The sequence below is a fragment of the Sinocyclocheilus anshuiensis genome, unplaced genomic scaffold (assembly GCF_001515605.1).
Source record: "Sinocyclocheilus anshuiensis isolate Anshui unplaced genomic scaffold, SAMN03320099.WGS_v1.1 scaffold260, whole genome shotgun sequence".
NCBI lineage: Eukaryota > Metazoa > Chordata > Actinopteri > Cypriniformes > Cyprinidae > Sinocyclocheilus > Sinocyclocheilus anshuiensis.
This window is the reverse complement of record NW_015557134.1, coordinates 1,168,207-1,179,566: the sequence shown is the minus strand read 5'-3', so window position 1 is coordinate 1,179,566 and position 11,360 is coordinate 1,168,207. Positions and strand designations below refer to the sequence as shown.

The 11,360-nt window shown below is 41.0% G+C and overlaps 1 protein-coding gene across 1 annotated transcript in view; it reads right to left on the bottom strand.

The window, feature by feature from the left end:
• Positions 1-6,743: 6,743 nt before the first annotated feature.
• Positions 6,744-11,360, bottom strand: part of pcdh1a (protocadherin 1a) — a 90,477-nt gene continuing 85,860 nt past the window's right edge. Inside the window, exons 5-6 of the mRNA XM_016473151.1 lie at positions 8,776-9,145; positions 6,744-7,247 (exon numbers count right to left, since the gene is read on the bottom strand). Coding sequence (XP_016328637.1) covers positions 7,037-7,247; positions 8,776-9,145 — 581 coding nt within the window. The 3' untranslated portion in view covers positions 6,744-7,036. The remainder of the gene's footprint in view (positions 7,248-8,775; positions 9,146-11,360) is intronic.

Here is an 11,360-nt window from a genome sequence, read left to right as displayed (position 1 = left end):
AAAATTAATGAGAATGAGTAAATCACAATTTATCTTTTTTTTTTACATTTTTATATATTATTTTTTGTTATTTTATATTTTTAATATCTTGCATTTTTGTTTATATACAAAACAGATTTTGTGCTGTACATTTGAGGATGAATTGGTTTTGTTGTCATCATTTAAAAACCTGTTACACACCTGACATATTAAAGGGTTAGTTCACCCAAAAATTTAAATTCTGTCATTATTTACTCACCCTCATGTCGTTCCAAACCCGTAAGACCTCCACTCATCTTTGGAACTCAAATTAAGATGAATCTTATGATCTTCAGATTTTATGAAATCTGAGAGCTTTCTGACCCTCCACAGACAGCAACGGAACTACCACGTTCAAGGCCCAGAAAAGTAGTAAGGACATTGTTAAAATAGTCCATGTGACATCACTTGATCAACCTTAATATTATGAAGCTACGAGAAGCTTTTTGTGCACAAAGAAAACAAAAATGATGACTTTATTCAACAATTTCTTCTATTTCATGTCAGTCTTCAAGACGCATTCACTGACGCAGGAGCCGGCGGTCTGAAGTAGAACCCGGATGCGCTGCACCTTGTTTACAAGCAGAAGAATGCACAGGCATGCATCGTGGTACTCCTGCGAACGCACGTTGAAGACTGACACGAAAGAGAAGAAATAGTTGAATAAAGTTATTTTTGTTTTCTTTGCGTAGAAAAAGTACTTAAAATTTAAAATACTGAATAATGTAGAAACGAATGTTTCTTAAATCATCAGTGTCACTTTATAATAATGTTCATTAACAGTAACATATGTAGCAAATTAGCTCAAAAGGGAAATGTATATAAATAATTACAATTCATTACAATTATTTACCTCAGCTGCCAGTAGTAACTGTATCAGAATTAATATTACAATCAACTAATCTGTTCGTCCAGCGAACATTCAGTATAATTTCATATCAACTCCGGCCATAGAAAATAACTTTCTTACAGTAATGCATTAGAGCATGTAGCTGTAGATCGGATCGTAAAAGGGACACTATTCACAAGCGGTGACAGAACCAGAAACTCATGTAATTTGTGCACAAATGTTTTATTAACTAAACACTAACACATAACTAATCTAGACAAACAAACAAACATACAAATCACTCATTCATGGGGAGGTTGGATGACTGAAACCGTTAAAGAAACCAGAGAATGCAGCTATGGAAAATGAGTCAGTTAACCACCTGAGTGAAACCATCAGCGCCATTTTATAACAGGGTCTACAGCTTATACTAAACCTCTGTTTCGTTTAGTTAAATATACGATACTTGCATTGCCTTGGCCTTGAACGAGCGTGCGGATGCAGTCTCGGATGAAAGTCTTGATGGTTTGGAGGTTCATTGGTGTAGGAGTCACGATCACGTTCTTCTGGGTTTGAAGAGTGATGAACTTCAAAAAGATGTTATTCTGACTCTGTGGTGGTCGGGAGAGTTTTCTCCCAGATGGAAAGTGAAGGCATGGCTGTAGTTAAGGCCTGCCAGGCACGGCTGCGCCGGCCCCGGGAGGGTGATGAGAGCAGAGACAAGAGACAAAAGCCAAAAACCTAAAAAGCCCATGGAGGGTCACTGATGTGAGGCCTTATAAGTTCGAAGCTGGTCACACCTCTCAGGATTTGAGTGAGCCAATGAGGAATGGTACCTTTGGGGGGAAATTTTACGATCCTTTGTCTCTAGCATGGTGTTTTGCATATGAAACTCAATTGTGGGTGTTCAAGAGAAGAATCTTCAAGATTCTTATACTAATGTGTTGCATAGGTATCAACATATAATATACACTCATTTAGATCATGAAAATACGAACTCATAGATACCAAACATGGTATACGTGAGGTTATATTAACTAGTGATCTATCATAACGCACGCATAAAACAGTATACAATAAACAAGACCATATACAAGGAGGTAGTAATCATACACAAAGACCTGGGGATATACATGATAGGAAAACCAGAGAAAAATTTGTTTATGAATTAATGAAAGAAGTCATTTCCTATAGCAGTATGTGTCTGGTTTAGAGAGAATTGAGTAGGAGGAAGATTCTCTCTACATACTTTTAGTTCGTAAAGTTTATCTGATCTGGCTGAGGTGTCCTGGCCGGGAGATCGTTCACAGACATATAGGCACCGAGTCTGGTGTTGGGTGAGGGGTCTGTGATTGTTTGTCAATCTAACGAATAATTGATTTGTTAAATCAAATGAACAATTGTGTGTCTGATTGGTCCAAATGCTACACAAACATATAATGCATTTTAAAAAGTACCTGTTCTGTAATGTCATGATAATTTCATCTGACAAATGAGAATCTGCAAGGTGCAAAATTAGAGTTTGATAAGTATAATTTTATTTTAAGACATCCGTGACTTTCAACACAGACCTATATACAGATAATACATACATATAATATATACATATAAATCTAAAACCTTAAAGGGATAGATCACCCAAAAATGAACATTTTGTCATAATTTACTTTTATGTTGAACATAAAAGAAGGTATTTTGAAGAATGCTGGTAATCAAACAGCTGATGGTCCCCATTAACTTCCATAATATTTCTTTCTCTACTATGGAAGTCAGTGGGGACCAACAACTGTTTGGCTCTTCAAAATATCTTCTTTTGTGTTCAACATGCGAAAGAAACGTATACAGGTTTGGAACTACAAACGGGTGAGTAAATGATGACAAAATTTTCATTTTTGGGTGAACTATTCCTTTAAGGTACAGAATATAAATATTCACATATAAATACATACAGCAGGTGGCTCAGACATTGTTGAATGCATGTACGCCAGTGGATTGAAAAGCTGTTTTAATTCTATTTGGGCAAAGAGACTTGCAGTAAATTAGATTAATGTTAAAGTGTCATGTTTCTAGGATTAGAAGATGAATTCAAACGAGTCTCTAGGTGTGTGATGGTGCTCAGCAGGTGGGCAGGGAAGTGTTGAGCTACCTCTCTCTTGAAGGCACTGTTGATTCGGAGCTCTCTCCCATGTCTTTGCGATTTCAATAATCCCGTTTTAACAACCCGACAAACACACACAGCGCGGGTCAATAAATATGACTTTTAATAGTACTTCCTGTTGGACTACTCCACAAATGTGACTCTTATAGTACACTATAACTCTCTGTCTCTGCCAGACATGAGCTATCGGCCATTTTTATCAAGCAGAATGCCACAGACGAGGCAGTGAACGAATGTGAAAGGGACAAGTAGTTATTCAAAAAGTGATTTTCCACTTGAACATACCGGAGAAGCCTCCTGAGGCCTAAGCGACTGTGGGAAGGGGGGCGTTTAGGCCCAATGAACGGGTGAGGAGGCACTACTGTGAGGTGTGGCGTATGGCCGCTGTGTTTGTCAGGGCTGATGGATGGCTCTAGGCTGTTTCGGGATCATAGATGATTGGAAGATTGAGTTCAGGTGGGATGTAATCGGGTGTTAAATGAGACAAAGAGACGTTTTATTGACACTATTGGGCAGTGGAGGAGTGTATACAGTATCTAGCTGGCATGAACAAAAATTGACGTGATTGCACGTACAATATGATGCAAAATGAGTTTTTCATGTGCGATGTTGCATGTTCCATGGGGTTCCGAACCATCTCTGCTGTGCTTATTGACTTTGCACATAAACCTTTTTAATGATGATGCTGTTTAAATTGCGCCATTGATTTTAATGCACCAATTACGTCTATAGTGTATGAGAGTCGATATGTAGGACAGCGGTACAAATAGCTGAATATGAGAGGGCTTTAGTCCAGCAATTTTCTATGAGTCTTAAGTGCCTACGATCTGTGAAACACCTCACTTTCCTGAAAAATGTGCAATCAATACTGTGGAGAAAACCTTTTTAGGGCTTGCAGCTACATGCATTTTCTGCTGAATGAAAGAATAATCAAGTTTGTAACGCCTTGTGACTACAGGAAAAGCACGCCGCCTTTAGCATCATTACGGATGCTGCCGGAAAAGGTTGGAATTTGTGCACCCATCGATCTCCGCTTCTGTTTGTTTAGGTGCGGTTTTAACTATCCTTCCTTTAGAGGCACAAATGTGTCGTGTGATAGGAGGGGATGGCAAGAGGCGGAGGTTTTGAGATACGCCATTATTTGACAGTGTTTAATTGGAGAGTACATTTGAGAGACAGCCGTCACCGCCGCTGGCTTTGCTTCTAATTGCCAGCAGCACCGCGCTTAACGAAGCGAGCGAGAAGTAGCGTGGGTGAGGGAGGAACAGAAAGAGAGAGGGGCCAGGTTTCTATGGCAACACATCAACAGTAGGCAGTAGCCGAGGGGGTCGTTTCATCTTGAAGAAAGACCCTCTCTGCTGAGGCTCCCTCCGCAACAAGAAACAAATGCCCCAGCCGCATGCAAAAAAAAAAAAAGAAACACCAGTGAAACAGCTCTTTTTAAAGCTCAGCCTGCAGAGTGCTAGGCGAAGCGAAAACCTATCCATTAGAAGGAGATTAATGAAAAAAACTCAGTGGGTCCTCCCATCGCAGCCTCGGTTAAATAAGCCGCTACGAGCATCCCTGTCTGCGAAATGTGCTTCTATGTGGTCCAGAAACCACTATCATCCTGATCTCAATTATTATTCATGCGGCTTCACTCGTTTCATCCGCCATCCTCGGGAACGCGTACGCTGTAGGTGATGTTAACAAGAAACTGAAGAACACCAGCAGAAAGGAAGGCTATCTGATTCATTAATCCCGACCGTTGAGTATCAGGTATTAAACGCTAATCCTTTGCCTTTTTGGGAATTGTAGTTCCCCTGACGACCATTAGAGGGCAGTTTGGCCTTCTAAACTATTCTATTCATGCACTTGACAGCGTAATGTGCATTTCTCTCATTCGTCTGTTTACTCACATACTTGCTCCAAGTATTTACCTCACTTTGCATCTTGTACGTTTGATATTCTTTTTAACTTGTTTATGGCTCTCGCTTTTCACAGCGTTTGTTCGCTGGCTCACATCTATTTATTTTTATCTGTGAAAGCTATCATTTCAGAGGTGCACAAATTACGTTGTGGCATATCTATAAAGACAGCACACCAAATGAAAGCTGGATTGATTTATTGTCTTTCATCTCAGCGTTATCATCTTTATGGCTTCGTCTTTATTGTGCTGTCGAGTATTGGGAGGTATTGGGTGTAACGGTTTAACTCCTTGTAGAAAAGAGAATTAGGTTTCCGAGACTGAGAAAATTCGGGGTCTTGTGTTTTTTGATCATTAATATTGATGGATAGCTTTTGTGAAGTGAGAGCTTTACATTACTAGATCTCACATTCGCTATTCTGTTCTATTAAGTTCCTGACAGTCCGGCGAAACCGTAACCTTTTCCTCTTTCTCTGTTTACACAGGCAAAGAGACCCAGAATGGGAGAGAGAGAGAGAGAAAAAAAGAGTCTTATATCTTTGTCAGATCAATTTGCTTTATTAATGAAAAAGCTTTATGGAGAGATCACAGTCCCTAGATTCATTCTTAAACAATGACTCACCAAGCAAATGTATTTTTTTTTTTTCTTCACTCATTTTATTACAAACTTTGCAAGGACTTATTACAAGGGGTTTGTTTTCAACATGCGGAAACGGAACAAAACAAAACACATGGGAATCAAACAAACAAGTCGGATCGGACAATCCACTGTTCACAATAAACATAAAATCTGATAAAGCCCTCGGTGACAGGAGCCAGTGAATGACTACGGTGCAGGCATACGACGGCCACATTCACACTGACTCGGCAAAAAAGATCAATCCATCCAAGGCAAGATGTGCACATCTCAATAAACACTTTACGATTTTTATATGCCATCGGCTTTTGTTGTAAGATTTAAAAAGCTTCACTTGCATGTACATAAAACTGTACAAAAACAGATCATCACAAGCATTTTTAGTCCTATATAAATATAACCAACAATTAAGGATATTCAGTTTTGAACTCTCCTGCAAAAGACATACTTTCAAGGCAGCTGTCTTCAGTTTGGGGTGAACGGTGAAGATGAGTTTTGTGCAGTGAACGTCGCTTTAGTTCTCAAGAAAAGGTTTCTGAACCGGCACTAACATTTCAGCAAGAACAGTAAACGGTTTCTACCAATTATCTTTGGAATTCATGCTCAACTCGTCGCCTGCTTGACACCACGCACGGGGAATGTGGAGAGCTATGTACAGAACACTTTTTAAGAGATGTTTACCACAAACACCAGTTTTCGTTAGTCTATGAAGAAAAGTCTCGCTCTAAGGACGAAGAAAAGACTCCCTCGTTCGTTACGGTCGTCTCATCACATCCAGACATCTAACAGTGAAAGAGCACACATCTAAACACCAGTTTAAAAAACAACCACGAGAAGTGGACACTCCTCCATCCATCCTCCGGCATCCGAAGGACTCTAAGAGTCTAGCCTTAGAATTACTAGGAATAAAACAGCCGAGATGAAGCCAGAGGAGTCAAAACCTGCAATTCAGACTATCTGACTCAGGCCGGCATCAGAGTGGAGGAAGGTCAGAACCTGCTTCACTCAGAGTTTGAATAGATGAAAGCCTTTAAGTGGTGGTAGAGTTTTGTGGTCATCTCTATCTTTTAGCCATGTTAAGTCCAGGTCAGCGATCTCACACGTTCGCCTGGGAAGAGCACGGCTGCAGCACGAAGGAGGAAAAGCGAGCTGGGCTAATTACGCTGGATCATGACTCTCGCTGGATTTTTTTTTTCCTATCCGAGTCACTAAATGGCTTTGAAAACAGCATAATGTGCTTTCTTTCCTTAGGGCGGGATAATCATTCGCCTTATTTAATCATGGCTACGTCCAGTAATTTCCATACGTTTCAGCCTTAATTATTCGGCAAGAGGTGCTGAAGGCAGTCGCGATGAGGTAAGTGCAGTGAAAAATGCGACTCGCTAAACAATTGAAGCGTTTGGACCGGGATCTTTTTCTGTGATCTGCTGCTTCCTTTGGGGGCTGGAGTGTTCGCATATGCCAACTGCACCACACTCATTACTCACCCTAATTAAGGAAATGCACATCGTCAACCCCCCTGCAGACAAAGCACGCTCGCCCAAGTGCCGCGATCTGGGCAGGTACTGTGCTGCAGTAGGTGCGGAAAAAGTAGAGATATTGAGGCGATGCAATAGTAATGATAATGTCCATCAGATATATGGTCCTTGAGCACACTAGATAGTCATTGTCAAAATGGTCCCCCAGAGATTCTCTGAAACTTGGAGGGAGACACAGCTTTAGAGCAGGTTAGATAGTCAGCACAGTGTCAAAGGAAAAAACTAACCCGAAGAAATACCCAATTGATGGAGGACAGAACATATATGTAAAAAAATGTGGCTGAAAATAGGCAAATGGCGAATGGTGATGTGATCATTTGTAACATTTGTCATTTTTCGATCGTGGAAAAAAAACATGCACAATTGACATGCGACAGACAAGACAGGATTATCAGTCTAATTTGTCCATTGTGATTGTTATATACAACTGTTTTAAGGCATTAATACATTTGTTCTTCAAAGTCTAAATAGGACACAAAGATTTCATTTCAAACTGTAAAAACTATGTAAACAAAGAAAACAGGACCGTGAATATGAGTGTGGTGGCGAAAATGGACCCATTTGATGGAGACTAGGTGTGTTTGTGGACTTAACAAAACTCTACTGATAATTTGAGGGGAGGCAGGTGGTCTCCTCCTCACTGAGGCTGTGCTGTGTGAGCCGTAGGCGTCTTTGCGAGTGCCAGGCAGCATTTGCACTACATCGTGGGAGTTCAGGAGAGATTCACAGTGCCAAAAAACACAAGTTCTGCCACATGACACAAAAGTATGCACGCACATTCTCATCTGTTGAATAGCGTGCTAATGTGCCAGAAGCCACATGTTACTTTTCGTGACAATAGGTCCCCAGACGCACGAATGCACACACCGGCATATGTTAAGGTCTGTCATAGTGAGTTAATCACTGTTAAACCCACTGCCCACCCTCACCGAACACACAACTATACACCGTGCTGCAGCGTGCATATGGACATACAGTACAGCAGGTGAGGATCTGGGTCCTAGACGGGCACAACGAGGGTCATGGAGCACCATCAGGACATTTTTCTCTCCACTCCAGCTCATTATTTCACGTTCCCATATGCCCATTACAAACGTTCAGACCCTCGAAAGCAGTGGTACCGACACACACTTCAGGTGTTCAGGCTGATTTAGATGTAACATTTGTCACTATTTTTCAACTTGAGCCTGATAGTAATATTCATATATACACCATAAAAATTTATTTACAGCGTTTTACATGTATAAAGACTGCTCTCCTCTGAGGACAGGATCAAGTTAAGAGTGTTAGACACTCTGGATGTGGCTCAAGACCCTTTTACAGCAGTATTTCCTGTACACTTCAGCACTTGGTAATCTAGTAGAAGAACCCATGAACATTCTGTAGGCTAGCGAAGCTAAAACTTTGTTAGTCACATAAAAGTATGCGTCGGTTGTTTTTGATGGTATGCAAAAACAGTACAAACAGTTGAAAGGAACAGTAATGTTAAAAGTGATAATAAATAGATGTATGAATGCATGAATAAATAAATAAATAAAATCAATCTACTCTGACATTATGACAATAGCATGTTTTTCCACTATCCAATTGATATCCTGTCGCAAATTCGATGTTCTCTTTTCGTAACCCTGTCTCTGTAATTTCTCAAATTACAATTTCTATCAAAGATGGTGGGTGTGGTTATCTCACAGGTATATCTCTCTTTTCGAGGCGTGATTGGAGGGGGGGCTGGTAGGCGGGAACTCTGATGTCACGCTCAGAGGCACCTCCTCCAGTGGGGCGTGGTCACTGGGGGTGTGGTCACTGCTGGAGTAGGCACTACGGGAAGGTGGGAAGCGTGGCCTGTTCTCCTCTCCTCCCAGCCTCACACTCCCATTGGCCAGGCGTCCCAGGCTCCCCCTCTCCTGATAAGGCACAAACGTGGACAGTTTAGGGGGGTTGCGGGTCTTGCGGACGGGCGAAGGCTGACCGGGCATCCAACAGGCATCTGAGTGACCCAGCTCGCTGCACTCCTGACTGCAGTTTCCCGTCATGGCAACATCAGGCAGTGAGCGAATATCTGTGAGAGGAAGGCACACAAAAAAGCAGTCTTTAATGATGAGTAAATGATATTAAAGAACAGCAAATCAAAACTTGAGTTCTACCGGGTGAGTCACAGAGACACTGCAGTTCACCTAGCATCAAATGCAAGCAACTAACAGGGAATACACAACGACCTGCCAGTGGTTGCTATGCAATGTGGTGTGGTTGCTATGTGAGAGGCAGTTGTTGCTATGCACAATGCTGTTGTTATGCACTGCATACTGGGATTTCTTCAGTGGCTACTGTGGGTCAGATTCTTCTGGTTTGATTCCTTCAAGTCATTTGAATTGAAATGGTTTCAAATGCCGACTGACGTTTGCTAGGTGCATTCGAATGTCTGCATGCCCACATACATACTGGAAGTTTGGTGGCAAAAGGGCTTCACTTTTCACTGCATTTATGTCCCTTGGGCTGCAATCCCTCAATATAAATGTCTTTATTATTTATGTACCTATACACATACAGGCACGCTAACATTCAGTATCCTACATTCAACATTAAATGAGACCCACCAAGGCCCCTGAAGGAAAATTCAGCACTAAGGCTTATTGATTGGCAGGTCTGAAATTAGTGAGCCTCTGATTGCTATCCATTTTCCATTCCACTGTTCCCTAATTAATTAAATAGGGCCGAGACCCAGTGACCTCATTCCGACAGAGCCACACAGAGAGCTACATTAACACACACTCCCTGTAATCCGCCAACCACATGCACTCTTTCTCAGGATCCGTTCCACTCTGTGGACCTCGTTCCTCACCCTTGGGCATTCACACCAAAGGTTTTCAACCTCTCAGTCACAAACCCACCTTGGGTTGCTGGATATGGGGATGGGGTTGTAGCCTTTTTATTCATCATACATTTTTTAGCAGAATTTTTATAGTTTATCATAAAAAATCTATAAAAAGCGTAAAATACCAAAATGACTTAATTCTATGACATCGCTAAGAATTTCAAGTAGTGTTGGGAATTGAGGACCAAATGGAGGCATGTGCATATGCTATGTTATTTATGGTGTAATACGATGCTGTTGTGATCAGTGCGCCAAGAGTGTGCGCATCAATAATAACGGACTATCGCATGGCTAATGTATGACTCCTGTTAAGTCAGTATAATCGTCTTCACCTTGATTTCAAAAGTCATCAATCAAAAATTTACTAGTGTGACACTGGCTTGCTTTATCTAACTGAGAGATAGTTTGCGTATCATATGCTCATACAGCGGTTGGGTGTTTTGAGCCGCTGCTCAGTCCATATTTCACAGCAAGAAAAGGCTTGGGCTGCTCTGAAACAATCACAGAATATGGGAGAGGTTGTGGTTTGAAGCCATATACATGCTAAAATTAATAATTGACTGAAACCTGGATGTGAGTCTATTCTTTCCTCAGTTTCATATGTTATCGGCCGGGTTTTCACAGCATTTGCGATTGTTTTGAACTGACTGCTTAAATGCATTTACTTATGCATTTATGGACTTTAAGTTTTCTATAAGTTTGCTTGTTTAAATTTATCTGTTTGCAAACTTCTTTTCGTTTTTAATGTATATTTTTATATAGTATTATTTCTTCTGTAATGTATTGATTGAAAGGGTTAAACATGAATTAATTAATTTATTAGATTTTTTTTCTTACCACTCTGCAAGCCTCCTTTGACATGCTCTGGCACCCCCCTGTGGAGGCTCATCCCACACTTTGAAAACCCCTTAAAGGGGTCATATATTGCTAAAAAGAACATAATTTTGTGTATTTGGTGTAATGAAATGTGTTTATGCGGTTTAAGGTTAAAAAACATTATTTTCCACATACTGTACATTATTGTTTCTCCTCTATGCCCTGCCTTTCTGAAACGCGTTGATTTTTACAAAGCTCATCGGTCTGAAAAGCGAGGTGCGTTATGATTGTCCAGCTATCCAGTGCGTTGTGATTGGCCGAATACCTCAAGTGTGTGACGGAAATGTTACGCCCCTTACCATATTGTGATGCCCTGTCCGTCCGACAAAAACATTAAAACCCATTATAAACATTTGGGCGGCGTTATGCAAATCTTCCCACATCGTGACGTAGACATGTGGGGGCTTGTTAGAACGAGCCATTTAGGTAGGCGTGGTTGACTCTTAACTTTTATAAAGTGAAAGTGAAAAAAAGTGAGAGTGACGTGAGGCCAAGTATGGTGACCCATACTAGGAATTAGTGCTCT